The 23949-nt window shown below is 42.5% G+C and overlaps 1 protein-coding gene across 1 annotated transcript in view; it reads right to left on the bottom strand.

Annotated features, from left to right (window-relative positions):
* MRPS9 (mitochondrial ribosomal protein S9) overlaps positions 1 to 20058 on the bottom strand; it is a 36304-nt gene extending 16246 nt beyond the window's left edge. The window contains exons 1-4 of the mRNA XM_065929647.1: positions 19872 to 20058; positions 14739 to 14918; positions 7121 to 7183; positions 7001 to 7031 (exon numbers count right to left, since the gene is read on the bottom strand). Coding sequence (XP_065785719.1) covers positions 7001 to 7031; positions 7121 to 7183; positions 14739 to 14918; positions 19872 to 20006 — 409 coding nt within the window. The 5' untranslated portion in view covers positions 20007 to 20058. The remainder of the gene's footprint in view (positions 1 to 7000; positions 7032 to 7120; positions 7184 to 14738; positions 14919 to 19871) is intronic.
* Positions 20059 to 23949: the final 3891 nt, after the last annotated feature.

Below are 23949 nucleotides of genomic sequence, written 5' to 3' on the forward strand. Positions count from 1 at the left end.
AGGTTTAACCTATATTTAGGATATTTAATATTTCATACCCACTGATACAAAACAATGTTTATATTCGATAAAACATTTCTAAACATTTCACCATGAGGGTTTCCATAATTTGTTTTAAATTAACACACAAAATGCCAGTATTATCTTGCTAGAACAAAATGATTTATATTTGGTTAATATAATGCACTCCCATATTCTTAAAAAGGAACACTGATAAAGTCAAATGTAATACAGTTAGGAAAATATAACACAGGAGAGAATGAAATGGATTTGTCTGTGCCACTCTGTTTGCTTCAACTCTGTGGTGACATACCTCTGAGAGTTTAAGAAGTCTAAAATAGAAGGGACCCCACAGGATGCTATGTATGGTTCTTTCTGAAATACAGATAATCACTCACATCTAATAAACACCAGACAAGCTGAGAAATGGCGTTGCAGCAGTAGATGAAGCCAACACTAACTCCATGTCCTTGTATTTATATGGCAATGTTACTCTGTTAACCACTGGCAAGAACTCCAAACACGGAGATTACACTCTCTATTGCACGAGTTGTAAACACTTTTCTCCCAATCTGCCTGCCTTCTGACCTTGTCTGGGGTATCCTTCACAGTCAAGATATGCAAAGTGTAGCAGTGGACTCCATCCCTTTCCCTTTATGGTGGTGCTTCTCAACTGCTTTTTCATTATCATCCCTACTAAGGAACCCTTATTAGACACTTTCTTCCTCATCACCCGTCTCCCCAGGAAAGCTGAACACTGTAGATACATTGTTTATCTGCTGACACACACCGTGGTCCTTTCTAGGGCCACAAAGACAGAAAAAGCTAAGATCCTTTTGCCTCCTATGAACTAATTTACACTCCTTTGGGGGCAATACCACCCTCACTGAGAAAACCTGCTCTAAGACTCTGGGTTGTCTAAAAACTATTTTCCTATATACTATCTTCCGGAATTTGTGTATGTTTTTCTGATCAGAAATTTAATCAATATGCAATTTATTAATACATCTGCGAGGCAGAAATCCAAGTATTCCTTATTCCGTCCAACAAAGAGGGTCATTACTCCATCAGTTTTTTAAAATAATATGCTCTTTTCTTTTGAAATATCACCTGTACAGCATGTAGGGTATCTTCCTCTTCTGGGATAACTGGATTATACACAGGCCAATTTAAGTGAATAGACTTAAAATGAAGGCCATTTTATAATAAATGGTGGAAAACGGGTGTGTACTGGTATCTCATTGTTGCTTTAGTTTGTATTTTCCTGAAGCATCTTTTTATCTGCTTATTTTCCACCATCTGAGTATGTTCTCCAGTGAAGTGTGCTAAGGTCTCTGGCTCATTTTTAAATCAGGTGGGTGTTTTCTTATCGTTGAGTTTTAAGAGTTCTTCATATATTTTAGGTAACAGTCCTTTATCAGATGTGTCTTTTCTAAATATTTTTCTGTCCTATGGCTTGTCTTTCATTCTCTTGACCATGTCGCTCATAGAGCAGAAAATGTTAACTGTAGTGATATCCAATTCGTCAGTTCTTTCTGTCATGAACCATGCCTTCAGTGTTGCATCTAAAAAGCTAGGGGCAAGTCCAGGTCTTCTAGGTTGCTGAGTACTGGTTCAGTGTCTCTAATAGGTGCAGGCCTATTCACTGTCTACTTCCTCGTGCTCAAATTTCAGCAGATGGCCTTTCAGTGAACTGGCCCATTTCATCTGGGTTATCAGGTGGGTGGGCACAGAGCTGTTCACAGTACCCCTTGATTATCCTTTTAACGTCGCAGGACCAGAATCGCCGCCCCCTCCTTTTCTGATGAAGTGCCGTGTCCTCTCTCCTTTTTTTCAGTTATGCAGAATCGCCGCCCCCTCCTTTTCTGATGACAGTACTGTGTCCTCTCTCCTTTTTTTCAGTTATGCCTAGCGAGAAGATTATCGGCTTTACTGTCGTCTCAAAGAACCAACTTTTGGTTTTGTTCATTTTCTCCCCTAATTTCCTTTTTTTCAATTTCACTGACTTCTGTTCTAACTTTTAATGTCTCTTTTCTTCTGCTTACTGATTTAACTTGCTCTTCTTTTTCTACTTTCCTCAGATGGATGTTTAGATAACTGAATTTAGATTTTCCTTCTTTTCTAATACATGCATTCAGTGCTATAGATTTCCCTCGGAGCATGGCTTTGGCCCACTCTTCTTATCTGCATAATCTTTCAGATATTAGAATCCCCTCACCAGAAGCAAGCTTAGAGATTATGGCCCTGGACTCCTTCACTGCATTTACATATGTCCACCTTCTGAGACAGAGATGCTTGTGTGTGTTTATAAGTACGAGTGGCATCTCTTGATCTACGCAACTATTTGTCTATTAGAAAGTGTGTAATTGAAAGAACTTAGGCTGCAAAGTGAAACTTGCTTGGTTTGTTTTTCAGTTTCTTTACTTAATAGCTGTGACCTTAGGTGGGTTATTTACTCTTTTGTGAATCAGGCTGCTCATTTGTAAAAAGAAAAAAAAGAAAGAAAACCACAAAATAATCATGAGGATTATGAGAATAAATGAACAATACTTAAAACACATATAAAAAAATACAAATGGCATCCAGCTGCATTCACATCACACACCTGCTGCAGACTGAATGTCTGTGCCCCACCCCCACCTTGCAGGAGCCTTGAGCTCCTCCAGTGGAGAAGCCCCTGCAATGAGAAGCCTGCATACCATAAGCAGAGAGTAGCCCCCACTTGCTACAACTAGAGGAAGTCCACGCAGCAGCAAAGACCCAACACAGCCATAAATGAATAAATAAAATAAATTTAAAAAAATTTTTAAAAACCCAGAAAGTGAGAATAACCCAAATGCTCTGCTGATGAAAATTCATCCTCACCAAAACCAGGTAAACTGAAGGAAATTTCTGGTAAAAGAGAAGGAAACTGAAACACAACCTTCCAAACTGAATTAAATATCCTCAAGCAAACACTTGGAGTTTTTGGAGAACACTTTGAATCAACAGTTGGAAACTGAAAACATAATGGACAAAAAACTCAAAGGAATGAGACAACTTGACTAAACTCAGGGGAGAAACAGGAAAAGTTAAAAGTATCAGGAATGTAGACTAGCTTATAAGTAACGTAAAAGCAAAGAGACTAAAACATAATACATTAAAAAAAAAAAAGGAAACAACCAAAGAAATGAAAATGAGATAAAGAAGTTAAGAGTCAGAGTTGGTGTGACTGATTTGGAAGGCAATCAAGGAAGGAATAACACTTATATAATTGGAGTCCAAAGGAAAAGAATTAAAAGTGGAATAGAACTAAAATTTGTAACTGTTAAGAGAATTATTTCTAGATATAAGGACTTGAATCTACCTACTGAAAGAACTGTCACCACTGTAATCTAACCCTCAATAATAACCAACTGGATGCCATATTTTCATAAAGCTACTAAATAGACAAAAAACCCTTTAGACCACCGGCAGAAGACTACTAGCACGAAACTTCTCAAAAACCACAGGCACAGCAAGGCAGCAATGGGGCAGCATCTTTAAGTAACTCAAGAAAAGAAGTGTGAACCAGAGACTTCCTCCTTCAGCTAAGATGTCCTTCACGTATCAAAGCTATAAAACACCAATTTCAAAAACATAAGAATTTGTATCTGTGAGCCCTTTTGGAAAATCTACTAGAAAATGAATGAACTGCATTCAACCAACAGATGACCATGGAAACCTTAGCAAAAGGAGTTTTGGATAGCACTTAATCTCCCACATCGGAAAACAAGAAAAACAACAGTTATCTACTTACTAAAGCTGTTGTGAAAATTATGAGTTAATGCATGCAAAACCCTGAGAACTTTAACTGGTCTGCTTTAAGTTTCAAAAAATACCAGTTACTGTATTATTTAGGACACTTTTCAAATCAATTAGAATCAAGTTACCCATAACAATTTTATACTTTTATATACCCTCTGAATATTATTATGTACATTATGTTGTCCTCTTACATGTTCTTCTTCCATTCACCAGACTTGCAGGCACTTGATCAATTTCACTGGTTTTTCAAAGGGTTAGTTGGTTTTATTTGTCCTACCCTTTCTTTTAAATTTATTTAATTCAATCATCCATTTCATTCTTTTTCTGCCTTCTTGAACTGACTACTGTTCATTTTATTTCTAGTCTTTCTCAATGCTTAATAAATACATTTGCCTCTGTGTTAAACACTGTCCATATCCCATAGGGTTTAATATGAATTGTCATATATTTTTAAACAGTCTGTAATCTCAATTTTGATTTCACTTTAACCCCAAAGTTTTACAGTTCTAATCCACATAATTCCTATTTTTATAATTTGTTGGGTTTTCTCTACAACCTACTACATCATAATTCTATTAATATTCCACTGGCATCTGCATAGAAAATGTATTCTTTGTACTTCAATCTGTAGCTATAAAATCATGCTGTGTTACTCGAATTCTTTAGAGCCTTAGTTAACAGCTTCTTGCTTTAAATGTTTCCATGCTAAATGCCTGGTGCAAAAAGGTTCATGGTCGTCAAAGCCACTTAATGGATATTAGGTTTTATCAATATAAATTAACATTCCTGTCTCACTGAGCCATTCCCTAAGCTCCCTGAATTCCATTCTGTCTGGTATTAGATGTTCCTCTTTGCTTCTGTCATCAACCGGGTACCTATCTTTGTTTTTCCCAATAATTTTTTAATCACTTGCTTTAAACAGCAAAGCAGGATTTTAGGTTAACTCAATCTAGAAGCTTCCATCTTTTGATAAGGGAAGTCGGAGCACATTGAAAGTGCCATAATCTATTCAAATCTAAAATTCAATGACATTTTTTAACATAAAAATCAATTTGTTCTGTATTTACAAAGTACAGCAAAATTGGTAAGTAGGTTAGTAGACAGATGGCAAAAAGTATTTAGCTGATTCTAAAGGTATAGTGTTTGAAGCGAAAGTGGCTGTTACTTGCTCAGTTGTGCCTGACTCTTTGCGACCCCATGGACTGTAGCCCAGGCTCCCCTCTCCATGGAATACTCCAGGCCGGGAATGCTGGAGTGGGTAGCCATGCCCTTCTCCAGGGGCTTTTTCCAACCCAGGGATTGAACCTTGGTTTCCTGCATTGCAGGTGGGTTCTTTACCATCTGAGCCAACAGGGGAGCGCCCAAAACACAGATAAATATACTTAACTGAAATGTAAGAAAATCCTACCAACACGGACGTGTTTCCAGGATAACATATGTGCATTCTGCAGGGACACACGGACATTCCAGCTGACGGTAGCAAAAACTTCCCACTACTGAGAAGCTAGTGTGACCTCAAAGGACCAGGCTCAGTGGGGCAGATACACGAGAAGAGATGCAACTCACAGAGACAGAGAACAGAGAGGAAGAGACACAGGTGAGGAGCCTGAGAGGCTGAAAGGTGGGAAAACCACTAAAAGAGGGGGGACCATCACTATCACTGCAATCATCTACAGAAAAGCTCTAAGTGTAAGCTACTGCGTGCTATGCCTTCAGTTTTACTTCTAGAAAGCTGAGTTGTGTCTTTAGATTTGATTTACACTCTTAATATAGCCTTCATTTATTATCTTCCCAGAAGCTATTAATTAAACTGATGTCACAGTTTATTATCAACCACATGTAAGAGTTCAGAAAATGTAAGACAGAAAATATTTATTAGAAGATTCCAAATACCTCTAACAGGATTCAAAATAAAAGTTATCCCGAAAAGAGTGAAGCAGAGAATGACAGAATGCCTAGCTTTGAACAGAGGTGAACATTCAGCAAAAACATCAATTTGGAACAAATTAATTTTTAATAGAAATATCTACTCTCTTATCAATCGATTTATTGGCTCTGAAACACTCTAATGCCACCCATAAACTGAGCATCTGTGGCCAGCAGGGGACCCTCCAGTGTCTCCACACATTTTCACTGCTGAGGTACAGGCTTACTAAGAGTCAGTTGTGTTTATTACAATTGTACTTACTCCTATAATTACATGAATTAAGTCTTCTATAAACAGATGAAACATGGGTGAAAACAGAAAAAGATAGTAGCTGCTTCTCTGAAGACTAAGTTTAATGCTTTAAAAACATTCAAAGGCAAGTTACTAAAAAAGAAAAAAAAAAAAAAAGGTCTGTTCAACTTCAGTGTGGCTGGGGGAATATCTGCAGAAATATAAAAATACTGCTCACTCAGATTTCCTAAGGTAGTTTAAGTTCTTTGCTCCACGGTAAGGAAACCAAAACTGGACCCTTTGATGGCACAGCAGCAGCAAAGGGGCATGAAAGAAACAGGGAGGGACAGACACACCCTCAAGGGAACCTCTCCAGGGTCACAGCAAGAGTCTGCTGAGCACAAATCTCTATTTCAGATGCTTTCAGGAAATGACTTCTGGCTTTAGTATTTTCTAAAGTAACTGACAACCCACCTCCCTGCCCCAAGCTTATCCAAGAAGCTTCTAATCTGAATTAGAAAATAGTACATATGCTATTTCCTGGCGACCTTAAAGCTTGCTGCATGCTTTCTCCAAGGTTTCAATTGACATATTTAAAAGATAAAGAGAAAATCTTAAAAGAAACTAGAGAAGACAGGGGGCAAGAGAACAGTGATGGCTAACCGCTCATCAGAAACAACAGATCACATAAAAAAGACCACAAATCTGTATTTAGTGAAAATATGCTTACAAAATGAAGAACATTTAAAAATTCTCATATTTAAAAAAGCTGAATTTGTCTCCAGCAGATCCATACCCAAATTTTTCTTCAAAAAGGTATATTAGAATGCAAATAAACTGACATCAGTATAGGCGTAAACTCTAACCTGATCTAATTTTAATATTATTTAGTGAAAAGGAAACAATCTGTTAACTCCAGTCATTCATTATTAGTTATAAAATAGTCCCGACTTCTTTCACAACAACCATGACACAGACCTCCACCCACCTGAGAGACTGAGGATACACAAGAGCACTGTGGAAAGAAAGAGCTAGTTTATTCTTGAACAAACTCACCTCTTTGTTTTGGAAAAATCTCTTCAGGATGCTGTAAAATAAATTAAAAATGCATTAGGTAATTACTGTAACATATAAAGCTAAGTGAAATTTGTAAAAAGTATTAATAAAGAGAACTACCTTCATTATGGGCCGGGCTCGCTTCTCAAACAAACCACTGGGAAAAAGGTAAGTGATCGCCCTCTGAAAAGACACACAAATTTAGCACCAGTTGTAAAAACAAGTTCACCTTTATGACTAAAATAACTGAGTGCTTACTACGTGCCAGATAGTGAACCAAGGGTCTCATGTGCATTATTTCACTGTGTATTCTTTTAAGTGAATTAATAAAACCACCACGCATACATTCCCCAAAGGGCAGGCCCCAGATCCTCCGCCACCGTGACACCTGGATGTTTTCAGAAGCTCTCCGAACTTTTCCTCGAACTTGGGAGAGGCTTTTCAACTGTTTTCCCAAGCATGTTCCCTCCAGCGCCTGCTTCTCAATGGGGATGCTCCTGGCATTTTGAACGTGAGGCTGCCCTATAGACTAACTTCCCCCATACACTGGGTCATTATGTCATCCCTGGTCCTTCTCCCAAAACCTCCAGCAGAAACACACCCAGTGCTCTTGACAAATCTCGCCACCACACGTTTCCAAACGCCTTCACCTCCTGAGGGCAGTGCCCCCAACCCGAGAGGGACCGCATAAGACCCTGCAGTTTTCTCCAGCACCCTCCTCACAATCCAAAGGAAAAGCAGACACACAGAGCATGGGTCTTCATCTCTGCTGCACGTCATCAGATGCAAAGCCTCTGGACCCTACACCCTCCCTGAGCTCCAGATGGACTGGCAGCCCCTGCGGCCCAGCGCTCTACTTTCAGAACCTGTTTCTTCTGCAGAGAAAACATGCTGGGGACTTCCCTGGTGGTCCAGGGGCTAAACTCCATGCTCCCAATGCAGGGGCCTGGGTTCAATCTCTGGTCAGGGAACTACATCCCACCATACTACAATCAAGGCTCGATGCTGTCAAATAATTTTTTTTTTTTTTTTTAAAAAAAGAAAATGTGCTAGACCAGATCCTGTCCCTAGAATTAGGGCCTATAAATTCTGGGGGGTGGGGGGTGTGGGGGGGGGGCGGCGCAAATTCAATTACATTAAGGAGCCCAGGTGTGTCTCTGGGTTAAGTTTTACTCATTCTGCCTTCTGGCAATAAAACCAACACTAAAAAACAAAAACAAAACTCTGGTCAAACACCAGAGTGCTACTTTAGTGAACTTTCTTCTTTTTGAAAAAACCAGGGGCTCCTCTCTCTCCTTTTCTGCAGAAGGTAGAGATTTTATTTCATAAATGATGTTGAGACAGGTGGTTGCCAATTGGAAAAGATAAAACTGGACCCAAACCTCACGCCACACATCTGAGTAAACTCCAGATGAGTCAGAGAGCCAAAGTTGGAAAACGAAGTCAAAGCAGTACCAGAAGACAGCATGGATGAGTTCCGTCAGGGCCTCCCCTGGTGGCCCAGAGGTAAAGAATCTGCCGGCAATGCAGGAGCCCTGGGTTCGATCTCTGGGTCTGGAAGATCCCCTGAAGTAGGGCATGGCAACCCACTCCAATATTCTTGCCTGGAGAATCCCATAGGCAGAGAAGACTGCCAGGTAACAGTCCATAGGGTCGCAGAGAGTCAGACACGACTTAGCGACTGAACAAAAACAACAGAATCCTTTAGAAATTTATAAGACTACAGCATGGCTTATCTAAATCCAAAACAAAAGAATGTAAAAAAAAAAATTAACCCAAGTAAGTGTCACAGAGTAAAGTAAGGTATTTCTCATTTGTAAATATGCTGCTTACATCTTCATATTTTCATGAGAATACTGGTGACTGCAGTGTTCCCTCCCATGAAGGCTAAACATGTAACTGTATTCTCAGGCTTTATGTCAAAGTACAAAAGGACTGCAGATGCCATCCGGGACACGGAAGCCCTGGGTCAGGACTGCAATCCCTATTAATTAGGGATCCCAGCTGGGCAGTGGGTCTGCAGCTGTTAACGTGATCAGTGACTTACCTACATGTCATCTCTACTGATTCGCTTATAAATTACCAGCAAGTGAGACTAATGTACAGGTGCTAATTTATTTAAACTGTTCTCTGCAGCGCTACACAGCTTTATAAACTGCATCTGGCACCTAATGTTGGCTGTCAGTTGTACTTAGACATGCCTGTCCTAACGACTTTGTTCATTAGAAGTGAGCACAAATTATGAAATATTGTGAAAAATGATACATCAAATGGAATGGGCACAGCAAATCAATTAGAGAAACTTCACACAGCAGATTCGCACTTAGGAGAATAAAACACTCAGGTTTCGGAAGGAGGTCTATAATACCAATTAAAAAGTAATTGGTAGACTTCAGCAGTATTATATATCAATTTGCTGGCTTTTTTCCTGAATTTCTCGACTAACGCAGAACTTAACTTTTAATTCCCAAATACACTCATTAGTAAATGCAAGTGCAATTCTGTATCTGTAATATTTAGGATAACTGAAATATCTCCAAACTTAAAATCGATAGGCTGATTCAAAAAGAAAGATGCAAATACCGGTGGTCCTCACCTTTTTGTGTATTTGCAGCATGACTTTGAGAAAAGGAATTTTGATGATCCATGTGAACCATCAAAAAGGGTTAAGAGTCGGCAACAGTACCGAGGTCTGGCCACTCCAGCAGAGCAATGTGTGACTGCCTACGAATTCCGGGGCCCTGACCACCACTCACCTGACCAGTCTGCAGCGCTGGGTCAAGATCTGCAGAAAATATTTCTACCCCACTCCTGTTATACACGACGGGGCTATTTCTCAGTTTCTGTACACAGAGACTCTTCTCTTGGCCAAACTGTAACTGCTTTACATTGAATTACAACCCCACTCAGTTCAGTCTTCATCTGACAGACACTCCCACCCCCCACCCTGCACCGCCCCAACCCAGCACACAGTGTTGTCAGATGAGAACATTCGTCTGATCAATATCTGGCAGTCACTTGGGAAAGATTTATGGCACAGGAGCTGGGGTCCACACCATTAAGATCTATCTTCAAAATACTTAGCCTGCATTAAAGTACTTTCAGCAAGGTGCCACATACAGAGCCCACCACTGCTCGTCACGGGTTTCCCTGGCAGCTCAGTGGTAAAGGACCCGCCTGCCGATGCAGGAGACCTGGGTTTGAGCCCTGGGTCAGGAAGATCCCCTGGAGGAAGAAATGACAACCCACTTCAGTACACTTGCCTGGAGAATCCCATGGACAGAGGAGCTGGCAGGCTACAGTCCACGGTGGTGCAAAGAGTCGGACACGACTGAGCGACTAAGCCCAGCATAGCACGCTGCTCGTCAGAGGGACCTGCTTTTCCTGTCACCGGCAGCACCAGTGATTTGGGAATAAAGAATGGTGCGTGGCTCCTTTCTTTTCAATATAACTGAAGAAATTAGACAAAATTCAAACTATTTTGAAATGGAGACTGTCTACACCTAATTTCTTTCCAGGGAATTTGCTATTTCACCAACTAAAAGGGTATTTTTCATATAAATTTAGCATTAAATATTTTGCAAAAACATTTCCAGCAGATATGCAATGCTGGAGCTTTAATAATAATAATAAAATTTCTAAATAATGTAATTTGAAATATCAACAGCAACAAGCAGAATTATTTTTATTCATAAATTCTACCAATCATATTTCTTTTTTATTTCACTAATCCACCTCAGCACTCTTTTTTAAAAGGCTTATTAAATTAAGGGTGCACCAACATGCAAGGTTAGCTAGGTGTAATTTTCATACTTTTATGTTATATATGCTTCTTTCACGGAGGCCAGAGGCCAGACTTCTAGTCCAGCTCAACCTCCAGGAATAAAATTGTAAACCTAGAAATCAATGAAAACAGTCTATAGATGAGCCGACATAAATCTGTGACTTTACTTAGAAGGAAGGGCATGTGGGTCCTCACACCGAGGCCAGTGGCTCTTGGCTCTAATTCACACACCCAACCACCTGAGCTGAGCCAAAGGCAGGCAGGTGAAGGAGCGCCGAGCGGCAGAAGCAGAGCTGGACACACTGGCACGGAAGGGCAGTGCCAGGCCATTCAGCACAGGGACACCATGTCCTCGGGGACCCCACCGTCTGACAGCCATCCCAGAAAGGAGAGTCCTGCGGCTCTGAGAGGTTTGCTGCGCTCACTGAGTTCTACCAAGTAAGGCAGGGAGACGGCATCTGATTGTACAAAGTGTTATCCAAATCACATCTTTGAAAGCGTGGGAACAGAGACTTTGGGTGAACGCCTTGTATAGTCTTGGCGGCTGCAACAACAAACACCTGCCCTGTGAGGTTTTTATGAAGATGAAACACGGGGATGCATCGTGAGCACACACAGGAGGTTTCAGTAAGTGGCGGTATTCTTCGTTACAAATAACAACTAAAAATAAGCTGCTCTCCCTCGGGACTTCCCTGGTGGTCCAGTGGTTAGGAAGCCACCTGCCAACGCAAGAGGCACAGCTTCCTTCCCTGGCTGGGGACTAAGAGGCCGCGTGCCACGGAGAAACGAACCCACATGCGGGGCAAGTGCAGAGTCTGTGCACCACAATGGAAGACCCTACACGCTGCAACTAAGGCCTGACACGGTCAAAGAAATCAATATTCTTAAAAAATATTTTCCTAACTTTACTGACTATGCCAAAGCCTTGACTGTGTGGATCACAATAAGCTATGGAAAATTCTGAAAGAGATGGGAATACCAGACCACCTGGCCTGCCTCTTGAGAAACCTGTATGCAGGTCAGGAAGCAACAGTTAGAACTGAACATGGAACAACAGACTGGTTCCAAATAGGAAAAGGAGTATGTCAAGGCTGTATATTGTCACCCTGATTATTTAACTTCTATGTAGAGTACATCATGAGAAATGCCGGGCTGCAAGAAGCACAAGCTGGAATCAAGATTGCTGGGAGAAATAACAATAACCTCAGATATGCAGATGATACCACCCTTATGGCAGAGAGTGAATAGGAACTAAAAAGCCTCTTGATGAAAGTGAAAGAGGAGAGTGAAAAAGTTGGCTTAAAGCTCAACATTCAGAAAACTAAGATCATGGCATCCGGTCCCATCACTTCATGGCAAATAGATGGGGAAACAGTGGTAACAGTGGCAGACTTTATTTTTCTGGGCTCCAAAATCACTGCAGATGGTGACTGCAGCCATGAAATTAAAAGACGCTTATTCCTTGGAAGGAAAGTTATGACCAACCTAGACAGCATATTAAAAAGCAGAGACATAAAAAAATAAAAATAAAAAAAAAAAGCAGAGACATTACTTTGCCAACAAAGGTCCATCTAGTCAAGGCTATGGTTTTTCCAGTGGTCATGTATGGATGTGAGAGTTGGACTACAAAGAAAGCTGAGCACAGAAGAATTGATGCTTTTGAACTGCGGTGTTGGAGAAGACTCTTGAGAGTCCCTTGGACTGCAAGGAGATCCAACCAGTCCATCCAAAAGGAGATCAGTCCTGGGTGTTCACTGGAAGGACTGACGTTGGAGCTGAAACTCCCATACTTTGGCCACCTGATGGGAAGAGCTGACTCAGTTGAAAAGACCCTGATGCTGGGAAAGACTGAGGGCAGGAGGAGAAGGGGATGACAGAGGATGAGATGGTTGGATGGCATCACCGACTCAATGGACATGAGCTTGGGTGGACTCTGGGAGTTGGTGATGGACAGGGAGGCCTGGGGTGCTGCAGTTCATGGGGTTGCAAAGAGTCGGACATGACTGAGCAACTGAACTGAACTGAACTTTGGATATCAAATTATTTATTTTTGTCCTTAGAAATAAGCAAGCATTTTGTCAGTATGGAAATGTTAAAGAAGACCCATCAGCAGTACTGTCTCTTTCAGGTGATACACACAGCCAAACCTCTTACAGAAAGAATAGTTTCAGAAACATAAATGCAAACAGGAATCATAAAATGGTACATTCCGATACAATTTCAATGCTTCAGTAACGGTTGGTTGTCATTGTCCTCTTCTGCTTTATCGTCTACTCTAATGACAAACAGTTTAATACGATGCCGCAGGAGTCAACTGACATGAAGTGTGAGACCCGGTAAAGCTGGTCACCGGCAGTAAAGTGGAAGGCAGTGGCATTGGGTCACTCGTGTCACAGAGAAGGGCTCACATTTCCACGCGGGCTCCCAGACGCGGGCGAGGCGAGAGCGCCCCCGGCCCCCAGCACAGAGAGCGCTCGGGATGAAGCGGCTCCAGGACGAAGCCACGTTCCCGACGGGACTGCAGTCTTCTCCCCAACACGGCGGCTCGTGGAGAGTCACGTGCCCAAGGCCACTGGAGCACTGGGGACTGACTCAAGTCACGGGAGATTTTATTTATTACCGCTAATGGCAATGAGGGCAACGACACAACACAGCAGTCTCATGCTCCTTAGTTATATTCTGAGGTCGCAAACAGGAGTTGTTATTTCAGACACGGGGAAACCAAGCGATGATGCTGCGACTTGCTAAACGTGTAAGCTCACGACACTGCAAGGACTCTCCTGATGCCAGCTTCTGTATCTTTCTACAACATCACTTCAACTACAACAAATTTATCTTCTAAAAAAGATTAGTAACAAAGTTCTACATCTATATTCCTCACAAGAAATCCAGCTTCTATATATATTTTTTAAAAGGTTCTACACATTTTAAAAGAAGCTATTGTATGTTTTTTTTCATATTAACTCATGATATCACTACTTTATGGCTAACTCTAAAGAGGATTTTTATTACGTTCAATTAGCACAATGATACAAAATATTATCAACTTACTTTCACTGAACACACACACACACAGTTTTAAAAGTACAGGAGAGCTGTGAACTCTCACATTTACAGCAAGATTTTAAGCACATCTTCTCTGGAAAACAACTCAATGTTTTAAGGGGCAGAATTAATAATACTGCTTCTACCTGACTGAATGACAGAATCTTTTAGATGTCTCTAAATAATATAAGAAGGATACTCTAGATGAAAGAGTATCCCCATGTGTATCTTTTTTAAACTTCTTAACCAAAAAAGTTAGCTACTTTAATATGTGAAAAAATTGTTTTACATCTTCAATATTTTTGCCTAAATGAATTTCATAAATGATTTCAGTGATCATTATTTTAGCAATTGGTTAAGTATTAATAGTAAGGAAAACCCAATCTCTAAAACACATACAATCCTAACAAACGGCTGAATGTGACCACAACGGAACCCAGTTTCTTATGTAAAATCACACAGTGAGCCCAGTATTTTAACTAGTGTGCCCAGTCGCGTCCCACTCCTTGTGACCCCAGGGGCTGCAGCCTGCCAGGCTTCTCTGTCCAGGGATTTTCTAGGCAAGAATACTGGAGTGGGTTGCCACTTCCTACTCCAGGGGATCTTCCCGACCCTCGGATCAAACCCACGTCTCCTTCGGCTCCTGCGTTGGCAAGCGGGTTCTTTACCCACTGAGCCACCAGGGAAGCCCCTGGTTTAACATCCAAGTCAATTAATGCAATAAATAAATAAATAACCTGCATCCCTTAAAGTATAATAAAAAAATCTCTGATTCTTGTGAGTTTTAACTGACATCTAACACTTTGTTTAAAGGCTTTACTGTTACGAAGTCATGTTTCACTGAACAATGTTAGAAAAACAAAGATCTGCCCTTGTTCCCCTGATCCCCAGAACAAGCACCGCACTTACATCAATGTCCTCCTGGGTAAAGGTTTCTGGGTCCTCCCCCATCATGTTGGCCAAGTGTCTCTTCCCAATGTTGAACTCTTCAATCTGCTTTTTAATAAAGTCCACTGTGTAACTTTCACGTCTTAAGGCTGCAACATTTTTCTTTGTTGTTACACCCGGGGAATGTTTGAACCTTAATATCTAGCAGAAAATACAAATAGAAAGATAAGATTTCAAATTAAACAATGATCTCACAGGCCACTGTTTCTGAATAAAAGAAGACATTTCGAACAATTGTCTTTTTAGGACGGTACTCAATTGACAGGAGTCTGGAGATGAGATAAAGCTTGCTTTTAAAAGCCTATGCTCACAAAGAAGTTTAACCTACTAGCATTTCAACACATTAAAAATAATAATAAAATTAACTGGGTGATAGTCTGCCTCCATTATCTGCTAGAAATATCCACATTTGATACCGACTGGTCAATATCAGCTGCCATGGGGCTTGACGTATAGTGAATGAAGGGTACAGCAGTACAGTGCATCCTCAGTCTTATCTGACTCTTTGCACCCCATGGACTGTAACCTGCCAGGCTCCTCTGTCCACTGAGATTCTCCAGGCAAGAAAACTGGAGTGGGTTGCCGTGCCCTCCTCCAGGGGATCTTCCAACCCAAGAAGGAACCTGTGTCTCCTGCACTGACAGGAGGATTATTTACCACTAGCGCCACCTGGGAAGCCCAAAGAGAGAAACACCACTCCCCTTAAAATAAGCCTGTGTGTATGCAGACAGACACAGGCCCGGGCGCGCTTCTCAGGAACAGAACACCACTGACAGCAGAAAGACACTTCCGAAGTCAGGTTACAGGAAGGCTCTCCTCCCCCTTTTCTCTCTCTTGGTCAAATGAGGAAAGCAAGACGTGGTGAGCTGCCCCCCAGAGGTCCACAGGCCAAGAACTGAGGGTGGTCTCTGGCCAACAGCCAGCACAATAGGATCTGAGTCCTGCCCACACCCACACTGAGCATGTGGACAGCGGATTTCCAACCTTGGCCCGAGATGACCATGGGCTGCTGCTTTGCGGGAGACCTTGAGCAGAAGGCCCAGTGCACCTGTGCCTGGAATCCTGACTCTCAGAGTCCACGAGGTAAATATCTGATGTTTTCAGCTGCTATATTTGAGGTCAATTTGCTATACAGCAATAAATAATCACTCAACACCCCAATTACAACAATAAAGCAGAGTACAAGAAAGTTCACTTACCCTGTTTTATAAGGAAAGAGAGGTGGCAACGATGGGTATGCCTATTATCAAGCTTTCTTTAAATAAGAACTCTGTAAACTACATGAGGGAAATGAAAATTTTAATGACCTAGTATTTTCCGTAATTAAAGTGACGAGGGACACACATCTTGGAGGATGAGACTGCCAAGGGAACAACTAATGCTACCAAAGGGGCTTTCCTTTCCCATTGCTAACAAAATGGAATTTTAAAAACTTCAAAAATTATCTGGGGGAAAACACAACTAATGTACTAGCTATATAAAGCATCTGCTACAAACACTGGTCAATTTTTCAATCTGTTTTGCAAAGGCTTTTAAGTTATTTGCAAGTAGTATTAAGACTACTGTAAACAAAGTGGATGCTGTGATAAATATAGAACATTATAACCTCCAGGAGCCCACAAGATGAGAGATGAAAAGAACAGATCCTTAAGACAGAGGTAGCAATGTTTTTCACAATAAAAGCAAAATACACAAGGGCTAAGCCATTGAATATCATCCAGCATTCTTCTCTGGCTGATAGTCCAATCAACAAAGGCTTGCTGGCTCAGTAAAAACTTAGCAAGTGCTCAGTAGAAAATCAAGAGGACATACTGATGTTTGTAGTAACAGTTTTCAAAGTAGAGATTGGCCTACTGCTTTTTCCTATTATGAATGTCACAAATATTACGGAAAGCTAAATGAGCTTTCCTACATAAAATTATATTGACATGCGTTAAGAATTCATGGACAACCTTTGTATTACACTGTGACTGTCAACTACTTATAACAAAGCCAAAACTACTTTCATTTGTGACAGTAAAAGAGACACATGTACCCCAATGTTCATCACAGCACTGTTTACAAAAGCCAGCACACGGAAGGAACCTAGATGTCCAACGGCAGATGAATGGATAAGAAAGTTGTGGTACATATACACAATGGAGTATTACTCAGCTATTAAAAAGAACGCATTTGAGTCAATTCTAATGAGGTGGATGAAACTGGAGCCTGTTTTACAGAGTAAATCAGAAAGTAAGTCAGAGGCAAGTAAGTAAGTCAGAAGTAAGTCAGAAAGAAAAATACCAATACAGTATATTAATCCATATATATGGAATTTAGAAAGATGGTAATGACGACCCTATATGCAAGACAGCAAAAAAGACACAGATGTAAGGAACAGACTTTTGGACTCTGTGGGAGAAGGCAAAGGTGGGATGATTTGAGAGAACAGCATTGAAACATGTGTATTACCATATGTGAAGTAGATGACCAGTCCAAGTTCAATGCATGAAACAGGGCACTCAAAGCAGGTGCCCTGAGATAACCCAGAGGGATGGCATGGGGAGGGAGGTGGGAGGGAGAGGGATGAATGGGGGAGCAGAGGGGAGGTTCAGGATGGGCGGATACATGTACATCCGTGGCTGATTCATGTCAGTGTATGGCAAAAACTACCACAATATTATAAAGTAATTAGCCTTCAATTAAAATAAATAAATTTTAAAAAGTCAAGTTATCTTAGCATAGCAAAACACTTTCTAATCCCATCTCGCCATTCTCTCATCAGTTATTATACCAACTGCAGTTGCTAGAACCAGTTATTTGTCGTTGCCAGAATCCACTGACTGTGCACATCTCTGGGGCTTGGGCACCTACTGCATCTTCCTGGGACAGGATCCCTCTTTTCTCACGTAACTGCTGACAGACTCTCCCGTTACCTCCCCGGAGGAGGCTGTCATTCCATCCATTTCAGCTCATTTGTATTAGGCTCCCTGTGTCTGTGCTTGTCTGCATTTACCTCTACAAATCTCACAGGACACTGTGCGTAGATCTTTGATATTCACAGGTTTAAAACCAGAAAAATCTGGCCATTCACAAGTAATATTCCCTCCTCCACTCAAATTTGGGACAGCCGGATATCGGCACTTGTACTGAAGCACTGATGTGAAATGTGGATTCCACAATTCTGGTACACAGGAGAAAACCCACCGCAGAGGCTCCCAACTGAGCACCCAGGAGTCACAGTTTAACATAACTTATTTCTTTTTCCTTGTTGCATCAGTCTCTCAAACGTTTCTGACTGTGACTCACAGTAATAGCTACTGCTTATATCACTATCTGGAACACATTTATACTTAATAAACAAAAAGTAAAAATACCCTCTATAAGAAGGCTTCCCTTGTGGCTCAGTGGTAAAGAATCTGCCTGCAATGTAGGAGATGAGGGTTCTATCCTTGGGTTGGGAAGAGCCCCTGGAAAAGGAAATGGTAACCCATTCCAGTATTCTTGCCTAGAGAATTCCTTGGACAGAGCTGGTGGGCTACAGTCCATGTGGTTTGCAAAGAGTTGGACATGACTGAGCGACTAACAACAAAGACACATAGTAGGTGTTTAATAATAATAACAATAATTGGAGAGACTTATACTATACATGTTAGGTAAAGAAACAAATAGTAGAACAGACTTTATTCTTTAAAAAAACATGCATTTCATGTATGTCTGTTTGTGATTTAAAAAACATAAAGAAAGACACAGAAGGATACATGCATTAGCAGGTTTGGGAGTTCCAGGAAGGGAAAAAAATACTCTTGGCTGCTTCCCCCACACTGTCAACAATAAAGACATTCTGTAACCTACATTACCTTTCACAGAAAATTGTGTGTATACAAAAGGATATACTCAAAAGAGATGCATGAGAAAAGAAAAACTTCCAGCCTATTTTCCAGTTAAAAAACAATAAAAAGAAATGTTTGATGGGTAAATGAATGGATGGATTGGTTGCTGTGAGATAAAATGTAGAAGAAAAAATGAAAAAAGATAGTATTTCTTTCTTCAACACAGGTTTTGAGCATAGTACTTGACTTCTTTACAATATCTGGTACTGTTAATCACTTTCCCTCCTTGCAACATTCTCCTGTTTTCTATGGCTCCACACTGCCTGGTTTTTCTCCTACTTCCTTGGTAGTCTTTCCCACTCTCCTGGGGGCCCTTCTTTCTCTACTGTTTGTCCTTCAGGGTCTGGTCCTTCTTTTTCCTCACTGACTGCACCCTCCTCCAAATGATCTAATCCATTAATTACCACACACAAGGCAACAGAGGACTTGTAAACCAATTCTCTTCTTGAACTATAAGCTTGCCTCTCTTTGGGTCCACTTGGACACCGCAAATATAACTATGTAATAAATACAGTTATTTCCAAAACTAAGCTCGTTTTTTTCCCTCTCAAATTTTGTTCCTTTTACTCAGGTCCCATGTCAGTCAATGGCATTATCATCCAATCAGTTCTGAAGCTAGAATCCTGGCTTCCCACTGGCCCCGGGATTAAATATAACTTACAAGTTACGGTCTCCATCAATGAGAGACAGATTACCGAGAAAATTAACAGAATGGACACTGCTCAGACACAAGACACTTTAGAAATGTTTCTCTCTCCTCTCCACTATATGACCTCCTGCATTAAGTCCTCGGGCCACTGCAGGAGTCCAGTTCTCATCCACCAACACCCTCTTGATCGGGGTCTCGGGGGGCAGGGCTGAACCCATAATCCACCCAGGCGACAAGTCAAGGGAGGGGTCGCTCTGTTTCTGTCTCAGATAAGTTCCCCCTCACTGCATCCTGCGAAAACCAGCAACAACCTCAAAGGTTGGCCGTTGCAAGGCAATTCCACCCTCTGTTTACCCAAGACCTCTGTTGAGCACCTAAGATCACACAGGCCCCGTCTCCCAATGCTGGGGGCCCGGGTTCGATCTCCGGCCAGGGAACTAGACCTCATATGCCGCAACTAAAGAGATCTCGCACCCAGCAACTAAAGATCCTCAGAGCAACTAAGGGCTCTGGCTGCGCCTGGCCACACGGCGTGCTACAGGGACCAGCACTGCCACCTTTCCCAAGCCTTACCTGGCATCTGGTACCTGTCTGCAGCCCAGAAGCCGCGGCTTTCCAGAGGCCTTGTTCCCGGGCGAAGCTAACCCTACCCGCAAGAAAGAGCCGGTAGGAAGCTGCTGCACCGCAGGACATACAGGGAGCTGCCATGTTGGCGGCAGGAGGCGCCAGCCGAGGGCGATGGGGCAGGGCCTGCAAACTGCGCCGGCGCAGATGGGCGCCGGGTCCGCGAGGCTGCCGGGAAGAGGCGCGGAGCAGGGGGCGTGTCCCGCGACCGCCCTTGGCTCGTCGCTGATTGGGCGCGGGAGCACGCGGGGCGTGTCCACCCTCGCCTCTGATCCGGGTCTCTAGTCTACTTGGCATCCTGGTCTTTCTGCGCATCCTGAAGTCAGTGGCTCACCAAATCTCCTTGGAACGACTTCCAAGAGCCTTCTCGCCAACCCTTCCGTGCCACGCTCAGCCGGCCCTTGCGCCAGCGCCCCCTGCGCAGCCCTGACTTCACGCCCATTATCACGCAGCTCTTCTCCGAGCCTCTGCTCCCAGCCGAGCGCGTCGGAGCGCGGGTTTTCCTCCTTCCACCTTCCCACCTGGATCCGGGCCCAGGTCTCCCTCCTTCTCCGGGAAACTGGTTGTTTCCTAAGCGTATGGTGCACAGGCTAACCCTTACACCGGCGGGAACAGACCCTTGTCTTTGCTCATCACTCCCCTATTGTTGGGTTTCCCTGGTCGCTCAGCTAGTAAAGAATCTGCCCGCAATGCGGGAGACCTGGGTTCGATCCCTGGGTTGGGAAGATCACCTGGAGAAGGGAAAGGCTACCCACTCCAGTATTCTGGCCTGGAGAATTCCATGAACTAACTGTACAATCCATGGGGTCACAAAGAGTCAGACTCGACTGAGCGACTTTCACTCTCGCTTTTCCCTACTGTTGGGCTTTCTCTGGTGGCTCGCAATGCCGGGGAAGGGGCTTTGATCCCTGATCTGGAAAGATCCTCTGGAGAAGGAAATGGCAGCCCACTCCAGTATTCTGGCCTGGGAAACCCCACTGGCAGAGCAGCCTGGCGGGCTACCGTCCACGGGTCGCAAACAGTGGGACTGGACTGAGTGACTGAACGACGACAATAACCCTTACTATTAGCAATACTAAGCCTCCCTGGAAACCCAGTCAGAACTAAATATTAATAAATAGGTATGAATCCCGATGACTGTGCCTTACCTTCTGAGGCTTGTGTGCCCCTGATGGTAACTCCCAACATGCTTTCTACAAAATACTTATTAAAGGAAGCAGTAAACAGCTCTGAAAATGTTTCCAAACACTTAGATTTGAAAGGTCAGTAAAAGTAATACACAAACACACATATATGGAAAATCTGAGGTCAAGTTGTCAAGCAGATAAACATCATACACTATTGCTTATTTTGTAAAACAGAACATTTTAATAGTCAGAAGGTAGAAATGACATAGTTGTGGAATGAAATGTGGTCCTTTAATTGGAATCCATTTAGTTGTATGGTAAGTTCACTCTTCTTTTTGTTGTTACTTTTTAGGCCAGAAGTTGGCAGAGGCCCATGAACTAGTATTTGGGAACCAAGATTTAGCTCATGAAAATTTCACCAAGTATAGAACAATCAAATAAGTATGTTAAACTCGAATTTATATCATTTTTTTAAAATGACATGTCAGAGCGCATAAAAACTACAGAAGTATTCAAATCAAGGTTAGAAATTGAGGAGGGTTTTTTTTCTCTCTAAAATTTATGTTATATTTCACTTAGATTTACTAGATTACAGTAAAGTAACTGTAATATATATCCCACTTCTAGGGCCAACCCTTAGACTGCTGCGTTCAATTTCCTGTGTAGCCTTTGAGTTTGGGAAGAAATACACCACTGTAAGTTGACACTGGGTTCGTAATCTGGAGACAGAAGGAAAGAGTGGAATCAGGAATGTACTGATAAACATTTGAAATATGAAAGAAAAATCTTATGATTTTACCAAACAGCTGAAGTATAGATTCGTTTAATCTTTTCTCATTTACTGAGCACCCGTTATGTTGGAGACATCAGGTATTCTTGGTCCCATATCAGGATCATAAAATCCCAACTATCCAACATGGTGGAATCATGTAAATGTGAAAGTTTGGTGCTAAAACCAGCTTCTAATGTAAATATCAGGAGAGTCAGACATTGCACTAACAAAACAAGTGCTGCCAGATATGAACGGCAGAAACTGTTAGGTGCTGCTGGTGAGGGTGTAAATTGGTACAGTTTTCCTGAAATCAACGAGCCAGTGGTCTATGTTAAGATGAACACACCACACAACTTTACTGCTTACATTTCTAGATATATACCCTGCAGAAATTCTTGCACAAGTATATCAGGATACATGCATGCAAATATGTATAGAATCATTTTCTGTTGTAACAACACAACCCCCCCCCCCCCCCCACACACACACACACAGACACCTTTAAAGGATTCCTAGAAATCTCTGGATCTGCAGAGGTTTTTTGATCAATATGGAAAACTTTTAGGGGCTTCCCAGGTGACACTAGTGGTAAAGAATCCACCTGCCAATACAGAGGACGCCGGTTCGATCCCTGGGTTGGGAAGATCCCCTGGAGGAGGAAATGGCAGTCCACTCCAAGATTCTTGCTGGGAAATGCCATGGACAGAGGAGCCTGGGGGCTACAGTCCATGGGGTCGCAGGGAATTGGATACGACTTAGCATGCACGTAGTTTAGTTAGACCAGTGGCCTCCCCTTTTGATAATCTATTTACAAACATTTTTGAGGATCTTCCCTAGGTTTAAGAAATTTGTATTCTCTATTTAGATACTGTACAACCCTTTTACTTAATAATCACCAGCTGAGTATCTTAGGCCAAGCTAAGTGCCCCAAAATTCCACATTCCATGGTCTACTAAGGTCTACTATCAACGGTTCCTTTGTGAGAACCATCTGGTGATGAGGGTGGTCCCCTTGCCCCTTGAGAAACAGAGCGGCCTCTCAGTCTCATCTCTTTAAAGGGATGGGACAGTCAGGCACAGACAAAGCGCTGTAAAAATAACAGGCCATTGATGTTGCACAAAAGGGGTTCCAGAAAAGTGTGCCCCAATTTCACCCCTGACATCCCCACTACATATTCCTTATGGTTCCTAAGATTTCCAGTCCTTTGGGTTAAGACTGAAAGGTTGCACCAGTGTCTGTCGGAAACTCTATCTCGTGGCCTGCCACATCACTGCCCGCCCAGGGCTTGACATTAGTTATGTAGATGGTATCTCTAGGCGGAATCACTTTTGGCCTTGGGCCCCTTCAGTCTTCTGATCGCAAAAGTGTCAGTGACTGAGGGGGCCCCCGATATTCTCTGGCGTCTGGGGCATTCCCTCCACCAATACCCTGGCTCTTTGCAAAGCGTGCATCAGTTGCAGCCCTCCCCCGAGCGCCACTGTTGTCCACACAGGGTGCAGTGGTCCCGTCTGGGTACCCCTGGGCCTACTGGTCTGCCAGGGCCAGATTGGCCCCAAAAGACCGACTTCCTCATTGGTGGTCCCTGAACGAACACACCCACTGCAATCATTTGGGCCTTTTGCACAGTTCTCTGGGTGCATTCAGCCTTTTTGGCCATATCCCTATTACTGAAAACTGAATAAAACAATTGGAACAAATCATTCATCAGAGTTTGAGGACCAGCACCATTTTCTGAACTTTGTGCCTGATGTTTGGGGCAGACTGGGCAGTGAAATGCATGGGCAAAGGGCCTGAGCCAGGGGATGGGGTGGGGGCGGGAGTGGGGTGGGTGAGAGGGATCCCTGCTCGTTTGGCACCCATGGCCTTCTAGGGTGGGTCAGTTAAAATATCTTCTGTGTCCTTTCTAGAGGTTTCTGTCCAAGCTACATAGGCCTTAAATTCCTTTTGGGTTCCACTGCCTAGACACAAGGACATGAAAATTTAGATATAGGGTGCTTCCATCCTAATTCATATATGATCAAACCTGATTACATATCCTACTAAGGTGTTTTATTTGCTTATTTTTCCTTTTTAATTTCTGTTGTCTGAATCTTTTGCAATCCCAGAGGATATGGTCCAGGGGGGTATC

Source organism: Muntiacus reevesi, chromosome 3 (genome assembly GCF_963930625.1).
Source record: "Muntiacus reevesi chromosome 3, mMunRee1.1, whole genome shotgun sequence".
NCBI classification, from domain to species: domain Eukaryota; kingdom Metazoa; phylum Chordata; class Mammalia; order Artiodactyla; family Cervidae; genus Muntiacus; species Muntiacus reevesi.